This window comes from Lolium perenne, chromosome 4 (genome assembly GCF_019359855.2).
Source record: "Lolium perenne isolate Kyuss_39 chromosome 4, Kyuss_2.0, whole genome shotgun sequence".
NCBI classification, from domain to species: domain Eukaryota; kingdom Viridiplantae; phylum Streptophyta; class Magnoliopsida; order Poales; family Poaceae; genus Lolium; species Lolium perenne.
In genome coordinates, this window is record NC_067247.2 from 271,543,415 (window position 1) to 271,566,022 (window position 22,608).

General features: G+C 45.0%; 1 protein-coding gene and 1 long non-coding RNA gene across 2 annotated transcripts; both read left to right on the forward strand.

The window, feature by feature from the left end:
- The first annotated feature begins 3,766 nt into the window (after positions 1 to 3,766).
- On the forward strand, positions 3,767 to 5,385 carry LOC139839078 (uncharacterized). The gene is made up of 2 exons (XR_011756788.1): positions 3,767 to 3,854; positions 5,161 to 5,385. It is a non-coding gene; the product is annotated as an uncharacterized lncRNA (long non-coding RNA).
- Positions 5,386 to 14,108: 8,723 nt separating this feature from the next.
- On the forward strand, positions 14,109 to 19,355 carry LOC127295429 (probable galacturonosyltransferase 7). The gene is made up of 9 exons (XM_051325378.1): positions 14,109 to 14,543; positions 14,742 to 14,770; positions 14,909 to 14,989; positions 15,913 to 15,976; positions 16,423 to 16,496; positions 16,671 to 16,972; positions 17,290 to 17,647; positions 17,739 to 18,281; positions 18,511 to 19,355. Exons 1-9 carry the CDS (start codon positions 14,426 to 14,428, stop codon positions 18,793 to 18,795), a joined length of 1,854 nt encoding a protein of 617 aa, XP_051181338.1. The 5' UTR covers positions 14,109 to 14,425; the 3' UTR covers positions 18,796 to 19,355.
- Positions 19,356 to 22,608: the final 3,253 nt, after the last annotated feature.

Below are 22,608 nucleotides of genomic sequence, written 5' to 3' on the forward strand. Positions count from 1 at the left end.
TCATACAGAAGATCGAATACGTCCGAGTACGGACAAGATACAAATTGGACTAAGAGTCCTGAAGATAACCAGTGGCGTCCATAACCCTGCCCAGGCCAAGCCGGAAGGGTAACCTTGCTAACGTCATCTTCATCGAACATATCTTCATACCTGCCCGGTTATATCCCGTAGAAGCAGCAATAAGTACGGGTTCGTACTTAACAAGACTTCAAGATGTATAAGCATTCGTCAACCAGTCGTCCTTTGTACTTGAGGCACGCAGGGGACTTAGAGGACGCAAGAGGAACGTCATAGGCAATATGGTGGGGTTAAGCGGCAGCGCGCAAGCACTAAAAACCTATAGAGACACTCTACAATATTCGTCTAATCAGAAAAGGTGAGTGAGCGTATAACTAACAGTTCTATACTCTGCAAACATAACACAGCCGATGTTTTCCCCCTTCACAAAGAAGTACTGGCAAAGGCACTCACACGGTTGTCAAGTTTTAACCAGTTATTATTTGAGTTGTTCTATCTTACTATGCAAGTAATTAGTATTGAAACAACAGGTGTAAGTTGTCTATGGTCGAGTCATACAGCTCCAAGTCGTCCATAACCGCGGACGCGGCTTATCGATAAGATTGTAACCCTGCAGGGGTGCCCAAATGTGCCCACACGCACGCTCAACCCACTTACGACAGGTGGATATCACGACACGCACTCTCCTTCACTACAACAATGTCCAGGAAGCCACCTAACTAAGTTTAACCCGTTTCAGAGCCCGATCGGAACTCTGATGCGGACCTAGCTGTTGCGAGAACGGCTAAGAGGATCAGAGCCCACTAGAGGATGACCTCTTAACAATACGTGCCGCACCTACGGACGTGCAAGAGACAACGGGGATACAAGGCACTCACGGCTTCCCCAAAAGTAACATCATATCATCTGACCACAAAGAAACATGCTTGCACACCCGAGAGAAACAAAACAAACATCCAAACTAGTTGTGGCCACTGGACAAAGCTGTAGATTCCGGCAGTGGTCGAGGGGAGACCCGGTAAGCATACCCACGTGTGGTTAGAGCGCTCAGTCTCGGAACAGATAACAAGAACTCGGGTCCTAAAATAGTTAGGAAACACAAGTGAGCCGTCACAAAACGATCAGCTGACCCACCGATGCCTCCGCTAAACAATTATCAACAACTAAAGTAACCATGATTCTTCCCAACATATAACCCGATAAGATAGCAGTAACGGTAATGAGATAAAACAGCACTAGCATGCACTATGACTCGCAAGGCAGACCCGTCAACCTGAGGCTCTGATACCAACTTGTGAGGTACCGTCAACCTGAGCTCTGATACCAACTTGTGACGGTACCCCACTAGTCCAGCCTGTATGATAACCTTGGCAACGGTCGTTGAGTTTAGAGAGTCCAAACTATTTTTCTAATAATCGTTGGATAGATCTGATTAGCTCTATTTTTCTCCTTACCTATATTCTTTCTCCTCTTACCTTTCCGAGTTTTGAGTCTTCTCTCTTACCTGAGTTTTTCCGAGTCTTAGTTTCCGACGTGGGTTGGACGATCTTTGCCCCTCACCTATTAGGTTCGATCTTCGGAGGATCCGACAGAAGCGCATCATCAACAGCGGAAGAACGACTTCTTGTTAGTGGTGTCGACCGATCAACATGAAGCAAGCATTCTTGTTAGTGGTGTCGAGGAGATCTACACGTCGCCTGAAGATTCGCTAGTTCACCTCTCTCCCCCATACCATGGCGTGGGATCTCGGGGCGCGATCCCTTGTTAGTGGTGTCGATTGTAACGGCCCCGGGTAGTACCCCTAATAGATCTGCTTGTTCTTTTTCTTTTGTGCATCATCATGGCATCATGCATCATATCATCCATGTTTTATCAAATAAAATTATTTTATAAACCCCCCTTGTCTTCTCCTTTAAATAAAACCTAAGTCTCTCTCTCATAATTCTTATTTTATAACTAAGCCTTTCCAACAAATAAATTTTAAATATAAATGTGTTTTGTTTTGGTTACAAATAAATTAAATATTTTGAAAAGTAATTTTCAACCTATCTCACACCTTTCCTCAGATTCAAAACAGGAAAAGATTTTGAACTCAAAAGGTTTTAAAAAAAACAGAAAAAGGTTAAAAGAAAACCCTTCCCCTGGGCCGCCCTCTCCCTCTGGCCCATCTTTGCTTCCAACCCGGTGGCCCATCTCTTTTCCTTCTTCTCTTCCTGGCGGCCCACCTCTTTTTCCCTTGCAGCCCACCATCTCAGCCCGCACCCCTTCGTTCATGGAGACAGATATCCCCATCGTCGTCTTGTGGCACGCAGAGTGCGTGAGCCTATGGTCCCCTGCCGTGCCTCTCCCCACCTCCACCTTCCCCATGTGAACCTCCCCCTCTCTCTCGCTTTATCTCTGGATCCAGACGCAACCACCACGAAACCTCGCTGTCTCTTTCTCCTCCCTATCCTTTTCTTCCACTGCAAGCCAACGAAGGAGAAGATTTTTCCCCGAGCGCCACCGTCGGCCTCGTTGGCGTCCCGACGTTCTCGCCACCCCCTCGCACATCCAACACCACCAGAAGCTCCACGGCGATGTCCTCGTTCAACCAGTGCCCCTAATAGAGCGGGGGGTTGCTCAAATCTGCGACGCGGCCTTCCTCTCTACGTCCGGCCGCCGGCAAATTTCCGTCGATTGGAGCTCAATTCGACCTCCTCCGTCGCTTCCGACCGCACCAGCACCTTTCTGGTGAGCTAAGCTTCACCCTAGTCCTCTCCGCTTCTTCCCGGGCTTCCTGGTTCGTGCTTCCCAACGGTGACCGCCTCCCTTCTCCACAGATCCTCATCGCCGGCTTCCCTCCGGTGACCTCCTGCAAGCGGCGCCACCTCCTCTTGGTCCGCGCCGGCGAGGCGCATCCAACGCGTCCGCCCTCGCTTCCTGGGGCCGCCTGCAACGCCCGCCCGTGCGACGCCTGCCCGCGGTGACTGCCGCTCCTGCGACGCGCGCGGCGTCAACCCGCGTCGAGCAGCCTCCGTGCATCCGTGGAAGGTTTTCCACGTCAGCGCCGCGCTGGCCCCCTGGTCCCGCCTGTCAGCGCCTCCGGCTAGAACCCGGCTCGGTGAGAATCCCTTCCCCAGATCCAGATCTGGACTTTTCGCATCTAGCCCCCTGGCAGTTTTTGTCTCCTAACACGCGGTCCCTGGCGCGGATGTTTTTCTCGAAAACCCCCTGTAAATCTTCAAAACCAATCCGGGGTCCCTCCCCTGGCCGGAACTTGTTTCCAGGTCCTTTCCAATTAATAAAAGTTGTTTTCTATATTTTAAATGCTGAAAACTATTTTCTTAATAACTTTTAAACGGTAAATCCAAATGAAATGTGTTCTATATGAAAATTGATCAGAAAAATGTGCTGAACATGAATATTCCATCCATTCATCTATTTGCATCTCGCATCATGTCACGCGTTAATAGTTCGTGCATATACCACCTAACATATATGCGGAGTATTTCAGACGCCGACTATGGTTTCCCCGCTCCGTTTAACTTTGAAGTAGCGCACCCTTGCCATGTCGTACCATGATAATCCACCCTTAAATTTGACGATAGAAAATGCAACTCCAACCTAATTTGTTTGTCCGGGATTTCGATTCCGCTTAAATTGGATAAGTTGCATCGCCGCATCATGTTTGCCATGCCATGCATATCATCTTGATCATGCTGGATCTTCTTTATCCGTAGTTATAAGACTTGCATCCGTTGTTTGTTGTAGCGCTTTGCTTCTTCCCGGATAGGATCGCGAAGTGGTGCTGTGAGATACGATAAGTTCTCCGGATGTCCCTCGGCAAGCTTTAACAGGCAAGCATTTCCCCTATACTTCTGCCCCTGCAGAAGTCGCTCACCTATTTTATTTTGCCTTCTTCCTCATGCTATCCTTAAGTTGCGTTCTTGTCACGTGTCCTTTCTACTTGTTACCTCAAGCAGCTCATATTGCCACCATCACCTCCCACGGCTATTGTTTGGTTATCGAGTCTGCCTTGCGAGTCATAGTGCATGCTAGTGCTGTTTTATCTCGTTACCGTTACTGCTATCTTATCGGGTTATATGTTGGGAAGAATCATGGTTACTTTAGTTGTTGATAATTGTTTAGCGGAGGCATCGGTGGGTCAGCTGATCGTTTTGTGACGGCTCACTTGTGTTTCCTAACTATTTTAGGACCCGAGTTCTTGTTATCTGTTCCGAGACTGAGCGCTCTAACCACACGTGGGTATGCTTACCGGGTCTCCCCTCGACCACTGCCGGAATCTACAGCTTTGTCCAGTGGCCACAACTAGTTTGGATGTTTGTTTTGTTTCTCTCGGGCGTGCAAGCATGTTTCTTTGTGGTCAGATGATATGATGTTACTTTTGGGGAAGCCGTGAGTGCCTTGTATCCCCGTTGTCTCTTGCACGTCCGTAGGTGCGGCACGTATTGTTAAGAGGTCATCCTCTAGTGGGCTCTGATCCTCTTAGCCGTTCTCGCAACAGCTAGGTCCGCATCAGAGTTCCGATCGGGCTCTGAAACGGGTTAAACTTAGTTAGGTGGCTTCCTGGACATTGTTGTAGTGAAGGAGAGTGCGTGTCGTGATATCCACCTGTCGTAAGTGGGTTGAGCGTACGTGTGGGCACATTTGGGCACCCCTGCAGGGTTACAATCTTAACGATAAGCCGCGTCCGCGGTTATGGATGACTTGGAGCTGTATGACTCGACCATAGACAACTTACACCTGTTGTTTCAATACTAATTACTTGCATAGTAAGATAGAACAACTCAAATAATAACTGGTTAAAACTTGACAACCGTGTGAGTGCCTTCGCCAGTACTTCTTTGTGAAGGGGGAAAACATCGGCTGTGTTATGTTTGCAGAGTATAGAACTGTTAGTTTGTGCGCTCTCTCTCCTTCTCTGTTTAGACGAATGTTGTAGAGTGTCTCTATAGGTTTTTAGTGCTTGCGCGCTGCCGCTTAACTCCACCATATTGCCTATGACGTTCCTCTTGCGTCCTCTAAGTCCCCTGCGTGCCTCAAGTACAAAGGACGACTGGTTGACGAATGCTTATACGTCTTGAAGTCTTGTTAAGTACGAACCTGTACTTATTGCTGCTTCTACGGGATATAACCGGGCAGGTATGAAGATATGTTCGATGAAGACGACGTTAGCAAGGTTACCCTTCCGGCTTGGCCTGGGCAGGGTTATGGACGCCACTGGTTATCTTCAGGACTCTTAGTCCAATTTGTATCTTGTCCGTACTCGGATGTATTCGCTCTTCTGTATGATTTGGATCTTTGTATTGTATATTTGTATCTTGACTCGTTGGAGTTGTTGTTGTAATATATGTTTCTTGTGGGCTCTATTGTAAATCTGTTGTAATGTTACCGTTCGTGCTAATTCCTCTGGCATCACGTGTGTGATTCGTCGCGCACGTCGTGTCGGAGGGCGTGCCGGAATCGATATCGTGCGGATTTCGGCGGGATCGCTGGGATCCTCAGGGTACCGGTTCCGGGGCGTCACAGAGGTAGAAATCTCTGTGGTGTAACTTTTCTTCGTTCCCCGGCAACGGCGCCAAAAAATAGCTTGCTGTCTACTGTTAGCTTCTTTTCCTGTAGACAGTGTTGGGCCTCCAAGAGCAGAGGTTTGTAGAACAGCAGCAAGTTTCCCTTAAGTGAATCACCCAAGGTTTATCGAACTCAGGGAGGAAGAGGTCAAAGATATCCCTCTCAAGCAACCCTGCAATCACGATACAAGAAGTCTCTTATGTCCCCAACACACCTAATACACTTGTTAGATGTATAGGTGCACTAGTTTGGCGAAGTAGTGAAATACAAGTAATATGGATGAGTATGAGTGGTAATAACAATCTGAATTAAATATGGCAGGAAGTAAACATGCAGTAGAACAGTAAATAAACGGAGATTCGATATTTGGAAACAAGGCCTAGGGATCCTACTTTCACTAGTGGACACTCTCAACAATGATCACATAATAAAACTACTCTACACTCTCTTGTTGGATAACAAATACCATTCATTGTGTAGGGCTATAAAAGCACACCTCAAGCCGGAGTAAACAAGCTCCACAACATCCGGAGTTCATATTTAAGTAACCTCTAGAGTGCATAATAGACCATTGCAATTTAGACCGAGTACTAACATAGCATACACACTGTCAACAATAGCTATGAAAGGGGGAATAGATCGCATCAATACTATCATAGTAATAGTTAACTTCATAATCTACAAGAGATTACAATCATAACCTACGCCAAGTACTACATGATGCACACACTATCAACATGACATCATGGAGGAGGAATAGACTACTTTAATAACATCACTAGAGTAGCTCATAGATTAATAGTGATACAAAGCTCATGATCACATAAAGATCACATGGGAGAGAGAGATGAACCACATAGCTACCGGTAGAGCCCTCAGCCTCGGGGGAGAACTACTCCCTCCTCATCAAGGGAGACAACAATGGCGATGATGATGGCGGTGGTGTCGATGGAGATGCCTTCCGGGGGCACTTCCCCGTCCCGGCGGCGTGCCGGAACAGAGACTTCTGTCCCCCGAATCTTGGCTTCGCGATGGCGGCGGCTCTGGAAGGTTTTCCGTATCGTGGCTTATTGGCATCGAAGTTTTAGGTCACCAGGGCGTAAATAGGCGAAGAGGCGGAGTCGGAGGGGCCCTGGGGGGCCCACATAGTAGGGGGCGCCCCCCCTTGGCCGCGCCGCCTTGTGGGGTGGGGCCCCTGGCTCCCCTCTGGCCCCTCTTCGGTGCTCTGGAAGCTTCCGGGAATTATAAGATATTGGGCGTTGATTTCGTCTGATTTCGAGAATATTTCCTTTGTAGGATTTCTGAAACCAAAAACAGCAGAAAACAGCAACTGGCTCTTCGGCATCTCGTCAATAGGTTAGTTCGGGAAAATGCATAATAATGACATAAAGTGTGTATGAAACATGTAAGTATTGTCATAAAACAAGCATGGAACATCAGAAATTATAGATACGTTGGAGACGTATCAGGCACCCTGCCGGGACGGGGAATTGGAGGAGATCATCGCCATCACCATCAACGATGCCTCTCCATCAACCATCCATGATTCCGCCATCCATGTGTGAGTAGTTCCCTCGCTGTAGGCTGAAGGGGATGGTCGTGATTGGATGAGTTCGTTCATGTAATAGCATTATAATTGTTCGAGGCATAGTGCCTAGTATCCGGTGTGAGTATTTTATGGATTGTTGCAACTTGTTATACTTAATGCTTGTCACTTTGGGCCCGAGTGCCATGATCTCAGATCTGAACATATTGTGTTTTCATGATGATGCTTTATATATTGTTCTTGATCATATCTGCAAGTTGTATACACATGTCATTGTCCGGAACCCGAGGCCCCGAAGTGACAATAATCGGGACAACCGGAGGGGGTGGCTTTGATGTGAGGATCACATGTGTTCATGGAGTGTTAATGCTTTGCTCCGGTACTCTATTAAAAGGAGTACCTTAATTACCAGTAGTTTCCCTCGAGGCCCCACGGCAACGGGCTGGTTGGACAAAAGATGTCGCGGAAGTTTCTCATTGCGAGCACGGGCGACTAATTAGGAACACACGCCCATGGTTATTTTATTCTTGGATACTTGTATCACTTTATCTGGAAATGCCCATGTTAGCTATTATATGAGTCGTCTCATTCATGCAACGCCCGATTATCCATCCCTGTGCCTACAGTATTTTAATCCTGATGTTTACCGCATCCACCACTACTGTTGTTTTTTACTTTATTTTTGCTATTACTTTATTACTGCCACTGCTATAAAACTGTTGCTACTGATAAACCTCTGCGAGCTAGTCTATTTCCAGGTGCAGATGAATTGACAACTCAACTGTCAAGGCTTATATTTATTTTTTGGCTCCCCTTGTGTCGAATCAATAAATTGGGAATACTTCCCTCGAAGATTGTTGCGATCCCCTATACTTGTGGGTCATCGGGTACTAGTGAGTGCCACAATCTTATGGTCTAAGGATTGGTATTTTTAACATTGAAAAGATACAACAATTAAATATTGATACGACTATATTGCTTTGCTTAGTTAATCTTGTCCATCACGTAATTCTCCCAATGAAATGACTCCATTGTTAACACATGTCTATGGTTACGAAACATAACCGTCATTAATCAATGGACTAGTCTTGTAGAGGCTTACTACACGGTGTTGTTTATAAACCACACAAAAGTATTAATGTGTGTGCTTAATACAATTCTAACATGTAGTATAAACATTTATCATTAACAAGGAAATATGGTAATAACTATATTATTATTGTCTCTAGGGCATATTTCGAACAGTCTCTCACTTGCACTAGAGTTAATAATCTACTTTACGTTGGTAAATATCTAACATCCATGACCTTCTAGTGTTGATCATGTTTTCGCGTGGAAGAAGTTTCGTTAACCGGTATGTTATGCTCATAACCGTATGTACTTTGCAATTTCATTTGCGTCTCCACACATCACTCATCTAGAATGAGTTGGTATGTCATTGTATAAGTTTGGTCTTCTGGTGGAATCTTAATTCCGTCGTATGAAATATGTTACCAATATTGTCACCACAATATAGCTTCATAGTTCTGGCACGCTCGAAACTACACCAAGTTCGAAACAAACTTCTTGACTCAAACGCCCTGCTGAATCATTATAAAAATGCTATATTTAGCCTTTGTTTGTAGAATTCTTCACAATGTTAAGCTTTGGAACTCATCTAAATCTTACGTAGAATTTTTCTAGCACGCTTTGCTAATTTTTAATAAATACTTAGCCTAATTGATATTGAAAAATCATTCGTATATGTGAGCAAACTAGCATTGGTGTAACACATTACAACGATTTGTTTGTCACTACCACAAATGAAAACATATCCTTAGTTCTTGTAAAGCACCTAGGAATACTCTTACGGTTGTCTAGTGATCATCATATGAATCACTCTGGTATATGATAGGACAAATCGTTCTGTACATATGATGGTATTCATGTGACCAAACTAGCTCAAGTCTTGCTAAAACTCCATAGGCAAAAACATTTTTTTTGATGTTTCCATGTTGAACTATTTTAATATTTCTTCTATGTACTTTGACTTGACCTTATTAGGCGCATCAATCTATCTTCATAGATCTTGATGCTCAATATGGTTTTAGTCTAGATCTTGTCGTTGAAAAAAATATAGGAAAAGTTTAACTATGTCAAGTAAAGATATATCATTTCTAATCAATGATTTGTCGTCCACATGAAGTGATAGAAATGTGTCACAGCGTCCTCACTTAATTTCTTACAGATACAAGCAGATGGAAGCGGGTGACAACATTGTTAAGATTCCAAGGTCCCTTATGTCAACTAGGAATTTCGAGCCATTCGAATATCGAGGGATATTCACAAACAATATTTAGATTTGAAACTCTGAAAGTTTAAACATTTCAAATCTAGTTTTGGGACATGGAGGAATCAAAAGTTTGCGACGGAGGGAGTTAGGCATGTGCGGAGCTAGACTTATTCAAGGGTATGCAATGCATACCCAATAAGTTTTGTAAAAGATTTTTGGTAATTATGCCCATGTATACATGTACTTATATGGCACCCTCTTCTTTACGTGTAGAACTAAGAAAAAATCGATACTAGCATTCAATGTTTAGTAAGTACTCCATTTCACTGGAATAAGACTCAGTTGGATTTAACCAACAATTTGCACTGGCTCATTGGTTGATTTGGTTCGGTTCATACTTTTTTTAAGCTAGTACGGTTCATACTTGGTATTCCATTTCCATGCTGAATTTGAGATGGTTAAACCGTAACTTTCTACTCTATTTTTTCAAGTACAACCATGATGTTGCTGCTAGCAAGAACAATTTGTTGTTTCATTGACTTCAATACAAATATTTATGTTCTGTATTAGTATGCTAAAAAAAATGTAACTCTGCATACTCAATTTGAAAATCCTGGCTCCGCCACTGGAGTTAGGGCGTGTGGAGTGACATCGGGAGAGAAACACTCGGGGTTTAGAGTGTACTAATTGCATAGACAAATTCAGACGATCTGCACCACACACACAATCTACAATTTTGATGCAATGAAATGAAGGACATAAATTTCCCAAAAAGAGATCACTAGTTTGCCATGTGCAACATAGAGTGTCCGCCTTGTATGTAGTTTGAGGCGTTGGAACAAGGAGATACGAATTTAGGCCATCTCTAACGGGCCACGCAAATGGAAATATGTGTGTTCGTTTAGTATGCCCAGTAGCAAACCACAAATGGACCGTCTGTTCAATTTTGTCCCTTTGGCCGTATTTTAAACCTAAATTTGGGCTCGTTTTGCGGTTGCTGAGGACAGCACATGCGTCCGCGCAGGTCCTATCAATAATTCGTCAAGCCCACTCATCAGTGTTCGAGGGAGGCGAGGAGATGCGGTCGAACCACACACGCCGTCTTCTTAAATGAAAACTCATTGTTCTCCCAGGGCCCTCCCACTTAGTCCACTGCCAAAACCTACCTCAAAGCTTCTATACCGACCCACTGAAACCCTAGCTCGAAGCTTCCATGGCGAAGGGTGGCGACTAGTTCCGGCCTGGCCGCAATGACCACGAGGCCAGCGGCCACGACAATGGGGAGGTCCTCGTGTCATCCGCGCGCCTGACCGCAGGCATCACTCAGAGCGCCACGTCTATGTGGAGGTGGAGATGCCACAACGGTACGCCGAGGCGTGAGTGCCCCTGCCATGGCCATATGTCCACCTCCCTCGCGGGTTGCATCTCAACCAGGCGCGAGTGCCCGTCCTGGCAATTCCCATGCGTGGCCCTGGTCGCCGTCGCGATATCCGGCAACATCGGCCCTTCCTGTCGCCGGATCTATGATGGGACTCGACCTACGTTGTGGACTTGCCACTCTGGACGTAGTGGTTCGAGGACAAGCACAACGCTCTGCGACAGAGCATCGAGGTGCACCTTGAGGGCCTTGACAATGATGATGGTGACTATGAGGCGTAGGAGGCGCACACGCAGAAGGAGACGACACCCTAGGCACCGTTGCCGCCGATGGCGCCCATGAAGGAGGAGGATGACCCGCCGGGGTACATCTTCCCCATGCCGCGGCCATAGTGCCCCGACTAGTCGCAGTACCACGGGGCATACACCCAGCATGCAAAGCCGTTCCTGTGGGTACCGGCGTTACCCCCAGAGGCCTACTACCACGGTGCCTCCTAGGACCCGCTGGAGGACGACGACGACTACAAGCCCATGGAGGAGATGGAGATCACGGAGGAGGAAGAGGTCATCTCGCACCAAGTGGCTTGGCCTCGATGAGGCCATCCCGCTGTCGCAGCAGGCCGCGGCGATGCCGGCACCGCCAGCAGCGAAGCAACTGCCGCCACCTCCTCCGGCAACCAATGTATGGCCGCCGCTATATGTATTGTTGTGACTTGCTAGACCACATTATCCATAATTTTATAAATGTTAATGTGGACTTTTGGTGGCTTAAATATATGTAAATTAAGTTTAATTTTATTTCGTGGAAACTTCTTTTTACCGTTAGGACCACTAGCAACCGCAAACGAACTTATGCCACTTTCTGTCTGCATCCCACCCCAAATGGATAGTTTGGCGGTCCGAAATGCGGCAGCCTATTAGAGATGGCCTTATGTTCAACCTAGGTAGGTTTACCATCGAACATTTATCACTTGAATAAAATTACTGGCGGGAGGTAAAAGCATAGGATAAAAGTGAATCCACACATAGCCGATCTCTTTCGAAAACGTTCCCAGTATCCACAAGTGCACAAGCCAACGTGTGGGGGACCGACGCTAGCAAGCTAGCGAGGACGGTGACGGCCAATGAAACAGAAAGCTAGCCTACCTCCATCTCTATCTCTTTCTTCGGATAATCTCTCCGGCTTTATGGTCCACATCCAAAAACAGGAGCACCAGATGATGTTTGCCCTTGTTAAGTAACTGTCCTACATTACCCCTTTCCCCATCTTCCTAAACACACGTACTTGCGGAAGCGAGCAACCCAGCATTTCTGTTGCTTTGCCAGAAATTAAGCACTTATCTTTTTCATGGTGCTTGCACCAAAAGCAAGAAAAGGAGAAAATAATGGAGAAGGGATCTTATTCTTGGCACCACAAGGATTATGAGTTTATGACGGTGTGTTGTACTCGTATATAGAAATGTTAGTTTGGATCCTCACATCATGTCTCTGTTGCTTGGCAAGTAGAGAAAAAAAAAAGGGAAAGCATGGAAGTGTCGGCCGATATATAGATCTAGCTGACCCATTTATGGCGGTGCCGGATGGTTATGGTGAGTCTAGGCTGGACCGGAAATGTTGCTGCTCCTCAACAGGGGCATATTTACACACATCCAGAAAAGAAAAAAAGGGCAAACTTATCAGCGAGGGCGAGATCCATCTTCCATCAACCATGATCGCCTTCTCTGACCTCACTCAATTGTTCTCCTTCTTCTTCCCTCTTTTGCTCACTGCCCCAGGCACTCCGGCTAGCCGGAGAAAATGGGTCTGACTAACGACAAGGTGGCATAATTATTGCCTGGTCAAGCCCAGTGAACGTTGTGGTTGTGTAGGTAGCGTTCGATTGGACGGAAACACGCTACGCGTCACTGTCATCAAATTTGAACGACTTGGTGATTCTGTACACAATGGCAGATAGCAAAAGTGTCTGCACTCGCAGCACTGGAGGCGCGGGGGCCGTGTCCTGATACTCTGTGGCATGCCGCCGTGTAGTGTTCTATTCTAGATAGCTGGGATATGTCCTAAAATTGTCTTGCTACACAAGTTGATGGACCCTTGTAACCACCTAGAATTGACATGAGTAACTTGATGTAGCAAAAAATAATATTTTCTCCATCTTGAAAAAAGATATCTCAACTTTGTCCAGCTACGAGCATGTATCTAAACGGTATTTTAGTGTGTAAATACATGCAAATTTAGAAAAAGTTGAGATCTCATTTTTGGATGGTGGGAATGGCGTCGTGGCGGACCATGGCCCCTGATTGGCGAGAGGGTTTGTGTTCTTTGTTTAGGTTAATTTCAGTGACTTTTTTTCGACACGTTGATGCGGCGGCTACATCTCGAAGTCAGAACAAGATCCTCCCCGCCGTATCCTTGCTTTCGGTGGTGCTTCGATCTAGCGCCGCCAGAGGGCGCGTAGAGTTGTGCATCCCACAGGGATCCAATCGGTTTTCAGGTTTGTTAGTGTGGTTTCAGACGTGTCTCTTTCGATCTACATTCTCATTTTTTCGATGGTTGATACTCTAATGCATTGGTCCTTTGGAACCTTAGGACGATGATTTTCCATTTGTATACCACAACAAGCTCTACTACGACAAACTTTGCTCGACGTCGATGATGGAGGGGCGAGGAGAGCAACACGTTTCCTGTCTATAGTAGTCGATAGATGATCTATGGATCTATTTGTAATCTTGATTACATTTTGGATTCTTTGCACTGCTATAGATGATTATCAATAGATCGGTGAAAATTTTGACAGAAAAGTTTGGATACCAAACACTTAGAAAATATCTACGTTTAGGATGTTTTCTCTCTGATCACTCTGCACTTTGTATTGTACATACATGCACTACTAACCAATCTACCCCAAGGGGACGAGGCCATTTTTTTGTGGTGGTGTGGGGATGAGAAGAGGTTGGAACTTGGCTCTTAAGAAATGCCATGGAGATGAGGTGCCGCAGCAGATCCTTCCTTGCCCACCACCGCAAGCTGAGATCATAATCTGGAAAAAAATATTATAGTTCCTCCCACAATAAAATAATATTTCATATTTATGTGAATTTGGATGTATATCTAAAACACACCTAGATTTTAATAACTTTGCAGTAAATCTTAAACAGCATATGAAATAGAATTAAACCTCATTTTTGTCCTGAAAACTCCAAATAAAACCTCTCTAGAACCGAAAACCCCAAGATTATCTAAAAGAAAAGGGACGCAATAAAGAGAGAGAGGGCCAAAGAGCGGAGCATTATTCCTCGACACCCCTCGCACACTTCAATCCTCTCCGTCTCTCACCCTGCGACGCGCAGCGCCTGCTTATTCCTCTCCTCCGTTCCCTGCCCTCGCGTCTCGCGCACACTAACCAAACCAATCCCACCATCCGGCGAATCGCCGATCGGGCCCGGACACGTCTGGGCTCCGCCGCGCCATTGCCCGAATCGGGAGGCATTCACCCTCCCCCTGCTCCCCTCCCCCGCCGTCGCGGTGGCGGTGGTGGTATGATCAGTAGAGCACGACGCGACGGCGGCGGCGGCGGCGGAGATTAGGGTCTTCGCGGCGGCGGCGGCGGTGGTGGTGGTGGGAAGGGGGAGGAGGAGGAGGTGATGAAGGCGACGGCGCCGCCGGCGAAGAGGCGGAGGGGCCCGCGGCTGGCGGTGCTGGCGCTCGTCTTCTGCTCGCTGCTCGTACCGATCGCCTTCCTTTTCAACCGCTTCCCCGCCGGTGAGTACCCGCCGCGGATTCCGGTAATGCGGGTTCCGACGCCACACCGGATCGGATCGGCGCCATTCCCGGCGGATCTGTTCCGGGGACTGTTGGTTCCTTAATTGTCGTCTAGTGCGAGATATTACTGTTTTCTGCCCTTCTCGTTTGAACGACTTCTCTGATTGGTTTCGTTTTGTTTTTTTTATTATGTTGCAGTGTATGTGACGGATGAGCGCCCCGAACAGGTAACTTCCTCTCTATCACACTTCCCCAAAAAAAATAACATGGAAACGTCTGTTGAGCTTTTTGCTCGACGTTTTTCATGAAAATGGTGGTGGTGTCACTGATTCGTGCTATTACGTGTTGGTTTCTGCTGGATATAGGAGGTTATTTTGCCTGAGAGACACAGTCCTGTAAATGAAATGAAGCAGCCGGGTCGTAGTGATGCCAAACCAGACACTCAGGTTAGTGACACTGCATCTTGTGATCTAGTGCTACTCTACTCCTGATTGCTACCTTGTTGGATGTTGACGGTTTTACTAGTATTTGGTTTTAGCTATTGTTTTTCTCTGCTTGATAATATTAGTGATGCGTGCTACCATTTTTTTTTACTGTTCAGTAGCATGAAAAATAGCTGCTCAGAACTTTGGTCCTGACGTATCTGCACTAGAGCAAAACATTAGCCACGAGATCGCTAAGTTAACAGGACATATGCCTGCTCTACTCCCACATTTCTCATTTCTGTTACTCTTCCTCATTTTGAGTATCGCTTGGTTACCGGCAGCTATAAGCCTTCATTTACTAGGCCTTTATGAGTATATTTTGTTCATATTGGGGATTAGTTATATCTATTTCATAGTTTAGAGTTATGCTACAAAGGCAATTGTGCATAAGCTATGTCGTTGACAAATCAAAGATAGAATTATCAACTGATTGTGTCACTCAAGTATAATATGGGGTTAGTTGAAGCAGACCCCATCGAGTTGGGCAGTATGGTAGTTTTTGTCAGCTTAAAGAGAACATGGTGCACACTCCTCATAATGGCTTTTACTAGTATCTTGTTCTGTGCCACCTCTGTTGGACTTAGTAGGCAAGTGTGGAGGGCTTGAACAGAAATAATATGAGCCACCAGTTCAAACAGCTAAGAGCCACCCCACACGTCCGCAGAACAAAGTGATACAGCATACAAATATTATATTTAAATCTTTCCAGTTTCCACCCTAGTCTATTTCATCATGATTATGAACTACCAAGGCTGTGAAAAAGTATGTTGTAGAATCTGTAAAAAAGATTTTGTATGGACTACTACTCTACTAGCACGCTCCACTACAAGCTTCCATAGAAATTTTGAATTCCTGACGTTTTATCCTTTATGTTTTATTTTCAGGATGCACCCGTAAAGATTTCCAAAATTGATAATGTACCTTCCAGAGTTATCACTAAACCAGAAGGTATATGTTAACAGTGGCTTCAGCACTAGTACGTAAAGTATAATGGAGTATATGAGAATGAAATAATCGATTATGCATGAAATACTATTTGTGTTAATGAACTCTTAGATGTACATCATGTGAAAAAGATGATTTTGTAGGAAACCAGTTACCTGGGCTGTAGCCTACACTTTGTGGGACTGGCATTGCGAATTAGTTGCCCTTTAACTCAATTTGTTTCAGTGTAACTCACTATCTTCAAATTACTTGTTTCAAGTACAATAATGTGTTGTACCGTACACATCTTTTTGCTCCTGTATGTTGAAACAAACTAGTAAACAAATGCTGGTGTCTTCAAAGGATAAGCTGTGTAGTTTCTAGTGCATTCTCTACCTGATTTTCTTCTCATGATGTACTTATGTTTTAGTTGGTGTACATACTGACCCACTAATTGGTTCTGTATGCAGTTCTCCCCCCACCAGCAATTGAGCGAGCAAAGCAAATACCGGTTCCAGTTCCAGTTCCAGTTCTACACAGAAATGTATGATGGCTAGTACTTTGCTGTTTCTATTTGTACATAAGTCGTGCTATACCTTTGAAACATAACTTCATTTTCTCCTTAGTATGTACCTACTCTCTCATAGTCTAGCATAGGCTGTAATTTCGCAACCCTTTATGAGAAGTACTGATGAGTTGGAGCATATATTGATTCCAGGGTTCCAATCCCAATGTCAACATCAGACCGCCTAGGGTTCCAAGTGCTGATGAATTGGAGAAGGCTAAGGCTTGCCAACTTGAATTCGGGAGTTACTGTCTCTGGTCCATAGAACACAAAGAAGTTATGAAAGATGCCATCGTTAAAATACTAAAAGACCAGCTCTTTGTAGCCCGGTCTTACTACCCGAGCATTGCCAAACTTAAAGGAAAGGAGGCACTGACTCGTGAATTGAAGCAGAATATCCAAGATCATGAGAGGGTTCTAAGTGAATCCATTGTTGATGCTGATCTACCATCCTTGTGAGTATTTATTCTGCACGATTGTCATTGTTTGCCCCTTTTAGCATGTGATGCTTCATTTTAATGTTGAAATTATGGTGTCAGATCATTGATGTACTGCATGGATTAATTTGCAGAGACACAATTAGGCTGAAAATCCACCTTCTAATAAATTATATTCCAGTGTCCCCCTGTAAAAATGCTTCGTTACATGTATATGTTTCCTTAGTGTTTATGTTGGATTTGTACTTTGGTATGTTGGGCCAGGAAAGTGCCATCCAATCACAACTGTACAATTGATTTTTTTAATCACTGATAACACTTACCTGTGCTTCCAGTATTAAAAAGAAGATAGAGAAGATGCACCAAGCAATAGCAAGAGCCAAATCATGCACTGTGGATTGTAACAATGTTGACAAAAAGCTTCGCCAGATACTTCATATGACGGACGATGAAGCTCACTTTCATATGAAGCAGAGTGCATACTTATACAACCTTGGTGTTCACACGATGCCCAAAAGTCATCATTGTCTTAATATGAGGTTGACAGTAGAATATTTTAAATCAACTACACTGGATTCAGACGTCTCTCTTGTCCATAAGTTCAACAATCCAGATAATAGGCACTATGTTATATTATCTAAAAATGTGCTTGCAGCTTCCGTTGTCATCAACTCATCTGTCAGTAGTTCTGAGGTATGCAGCCAACTTTTTACTCTTGTGCAGTTATGCTGATAGAACATCTTCTGGGTTTGGCATTGCTGATCTTCCCTTTGGTGTTCTGCAGGAGACCAGGAATGTAGTCTTTCATGTACTAACTGACGCTCAAAATTTCTATGCCATGAGGCACTGGTTTTTAAGAAACACCTACAGGGAATCAGCCGTCAATGTCATTAACTACGAGCATATTATTTTGGAGAATTTGCCAGAGTTTAGCATGCAGCAGTTGTATATGCCTGAGGAATTCCGTGTTTTCATCAGTAGTTTTGAGCGTCCTACTGAGAAGTCTAGAATGGAGTATTTATCAGTTTTCAGTCACTCACATTTCTTTATTCCTGAAATATTTAAAGATTTAAAGAAGGTGATTGTGTTAGATGATGATGTGATTGTTCAACGTGATCTCTCTTTTTTGTGGAATCTTGATATGGGAGATAAGGTGAATGCTGCTGTCAAGTTTTGTGGCCTGAGAATGGGCCAACTAAGAAACCTTCTCGGTGAGGCAACATATGATCCCCAGTCATGTGCATGGATGTCTGGGTTGAACGTGATAAATTTGGAAAAATGGAGAGAGTATAATGTTACAGAGAATTACCTGCAACTTCTGGAAAAGGTTTGTTTGTTCTCAGCCCGCTTTCATTTCAAGTTCTAAAGCGCATTCATCCCTTGTATTTTGTTTCGTTCCAAGATTTTCAGTTATTATCCATGATTGAAATAACGAGTCATTCGATACTAGCTTAAATTCTCTGGTTTCAATCTCTTCTGTGTAAAGTACATAATTTGCGCCTATGAAACTTGTATGAAGTGGTTAGCTTATTATCACTTTACTCATTCTGTTACAGTTCCGGAACAATGATGACGAGGCCTCACTGCGAGCTGCAGCTTTACCTATAAGCTTCCTCTCCTTCCAGAATCTTATATATCCTCTTGATGAGAGGTTGACTTTATCTGGACTTGGCTATCAGTACGGAATTGATGAAGAAATTGTCCGAACTTCTACATCATTGCATTACAATGGTAATATGAAACCTTGGCTTGAATTGGGCATACCAAATTACAGGAAGTACTGGAAGAGGTTTCTTGCACGGGATGAGCGATTCATGGACGAGTGTAATGTAAGTCCATAGCACACTTTGAACCTGGGAACCAGAACATCTGACAGTAGATTGTTTCGTCTACTGCTGTACTATATACCAAGAGGACGAGCACTTCCAGTGAAAAGCAGTCATTAGCCATCAATTTTGACAGAGTAGATCCAGCACCATCTGTTCATTGAATTAGTGAGCCTGATGGATGGTTTTCTGCAGTTAGAGAAATTAGTCTTAAGTTGAAGGATAATGCAGTAGACAATGATGATGTGTAGTGGCAAGGCTTCAGGTAAAAGGGAGTATCACTCTCATCATCTAGATTACGGAACAGGACAATCGGTGATGCGCTGTGGCACCTTTAATTGAAATTGGTGCCTTACACGGTCATTGATGCAGGTTGATTCTTTTCTTCGTTAAATTTTTGACCCCGCTTGTTTTGTCCTTGTGCCAATAAGGGCATACACAGGCTGAAATTCAAATTCTTTGTTCTTAGTTGCTGCACATTGATTGTTTATGAAAGTTATGTGGATGGAAAGTGTATTCTGTTTGATAGTGACTCGCACGACAAGATTTGACAGCTCAGTGGATGTCTTTGCATATTCTTGTTCATTTACTTACACTCCAGAAAATATGAAACGGCCATACGGGTGTGTTGCTGAACTGTACTAACTTTTCTTCAGAAAACAGAAGAGTAGGATTGGGTGCCTTTCAATTGTTTTTACATTCATATACTCGTGTACTATGCCTTTGTAGTCTCCTGAGTTTGAAAGCTCCCACGTTTGGTACATGGTAAGCTCAGTTGCTGAGATCCAGAGGCTTGCTTGTGGAGATATTTAAAATCTATGCACTTGATAGGGATCGAGTTCCATAGGTTTGAAACTGCTTCACCGAAGACAAGGTCATGCCATGGGTTTTTAAGGCGCTCTATCGCCTAAGAGCATCCTTAACGGCGCCTCAAAAGGCTGTTGGGCGCACTAGACAGAAATTCGTCGCTTTCAGTGGCATATCCAGCTCCCACCTTCCGCTGACACCGCCTCTCGCCCATGATTTCGGTCGCCCCCTTCTAGTTCGCACCGCCCGCTGTATCGTTCGGAATCTTTTGAACCGTGGGCGGCACAGATCCATATCGAGGCGAAACCGAGCGAGGTCGCGTCCACCATAGATGCCGCGTGGACCTCTGATTTGGCCGCCCCAGAGCTGTAGGCACACCAAAACTGCTGCGCCGGAGCGCTAGCTGCTGCACCTTTGTCGATTCGTCCGCCCCTCCTCTGATTTGTAAGCTAGTTCCTCACCGGCCATCGGTTCCCCGCGGACCCGATGGTACATTTTTCCAATTTTAGTTTTTCTGTCGATTTGTTCGTAGTTTTCGTGTAGAATCAAATTTGACATAGGAGTTGATATGTAATTTTGTAGTTGGATTTGTTGTTGACCCCGAGCTTGCAATTTTTCTTCGACGATTAGACATTGAAGATTGTGCTCAGAAAAAGAAGAAGAAGAAGCGGCAAGGACCCACGCCGGTCATCTATGCATCCCGCGGAACCGCGCGCAGCGTGCTTAGGCCATGACAAGATCGTGCGAGATTACTTTTCCTACATACCTATCTACCTAGCCAATCTTTTTCGTCAGTGATACCGAATGCACATCGTTAAGATCATAAAAAACTTGTGAGGCCAATTCTCGTTCTTTTACCTATTGGAGGAACACGGCCGGGCTGATTGCGAATGATCTCCTATTGACTTCCGCACACTACACCGATAAGTATCTTCGCATGGACGAAGATATAGTCTTGGGTGTGTCTGTATGATTGCCAAGGTGATGATTTGTGTGCTTAGTACGTGTATCTTCAAGCTCCCAACGAAAAGGACATTGAGAGATTGATGTCACTCAATGAGCAACGAGGTTGGCCCAACATAGTAGGGAGCATATATTGCATGCATTGGAGATGGAAGAATTATCCGACGACATGGCATGGACACTACACCAGAAAGAGCCGTGATCCCACGATTGTTCTTGAGGTTGTGGCATTAGAGTACTTGTAGATTTGGCATTTTAACTTGGGCTCCCGGGTTCTCTCAATGAATCAATGTCTTGCAAGTTTCTCATCTTTTTGTTAGGCTCACGAGTGCAGATGTCCCAGATTGCAACTACATAATGAATCGACACAACTACACAATATACTATCTTTCCAATAGCATTTATCCTTCGTAGTCTACGTTTGTGAAGTCCATCTCAAACCTAACAAGAAAGTAAGCTGAATTTGCCAAGGCACAAGAAACATGCCCAGAGCTTTCGGTATTATTTTGGGGCAAGAAAAACCTCGACAATATCATGACTGCATGCGTGATTTTCAACTTGGACTTGGATTTTTCTAACTGAATCCAAGCACTTATTGGGACCTGCCTTCAAATTGATAACACTGCCACACGTTCCCAGCTTAGAGATGATCTCATTGTGCACCGTTGACAGCTGCATGGACAGTAGTTCCCCTATGTAATCCATTTGATTTCTTATTATTTCATATATCTGTGTTGAACTATCATTTGCTTCGCGGACTATTCATTATTTGTTCAATTATTTGGATTTGAACTATTCATGTAATTCAAGATTGTAATTAAATTATTGTTGTATTATATGATGTTTTGAATTTTCATAATTGTGGTTTATATTGTTGTTATATTTACATTTAGTTGACCATACACATGTGTTCAAGCGGTGAAATTGTTGAAGAAACAACAATTTACGGTTTCACGCGGGGCTTCCAGCAAATGAAAACCGTTAAACAAGCGTGAATGGAGTTTCTGGCCCGGATTATCCGTGTTCTCAAGGGACGATTTTTACAAGATCTATAATTGGCCTTACATTACCAGTGTAGGAATCGCTTTTGGATGGTAGAGGACGCCTACCATGCGCCGCGAAAAGTTTTTATTTTTGCGAAACACAATACATATGTAGACGTTTATACAAATGTACATACACTCACCCATATAAACACACACCTATCACTATGAACATCTCCAAGAGACTAAAGTACAAGAAAAATAACTTGACAAATTTTGAGATTGATAAAATCATCAGGAACGCCTCGCTCTCGACGGAAAGCATACGGGCGCGGTGAAAAATGCCAACATTGCCGCACCGGACCGAGGCCCCAGAGATAAGAGATTCCGAGAGGCAGAAATTCAAACCGTCCCACCGTCCCCGCGATCTCCACTATCCACCCCCATATTTTCCGCCGTACAGTAACGAACCGCGCGGTGAAGGATATCCGGATCCGGGATCGTCTCCGCCCTTCTCGGCCACTTTCCAGTTTGCCGCCTATTAAACCCCACCTTGATCGCCCCGATCGTACTCCGCCGCCAGACCTCTACTCTTTCCCATTCATCGACCAATCTCCACAAACCCTAGAGAACAAGCAATAGCGCCGAGCTCGCCTTGCCGCGCCGTTGCGGCAGATGCGCCGTTGCGAGCCTCGACCTCCTGGTCGTCCTCCTCCGCGCACTCGTCGTCGTCCTCCGCCGAGTGCGTGGAGGAGACGGCGAGTGTGCGGAGGAGGACGATCAGGAGACGCTAGCGTAGGAGGAGGCCTAAGAGCTAGCCACCCTCGAAGAGGACAGGATAACGATCCGGCTCAACGGACCAGGCAACTGGCCGCGCGCAGCCGGCTGCCAAGTTCACCGACGGCGCGCGCACATGGCCCGATTGATACCAGCGTGTTGCCGCGGCGGGCGGCAAGAGGTAACGCGTTATTCCTATCTTGTTTCACCCGGATCGATTTCTTGTCTCTGTACGTACGTGTAGATATTTTGCTGAATGTTGTCCCTGCATTTCTGTTTGGGTAGGAATCGCGGGGAG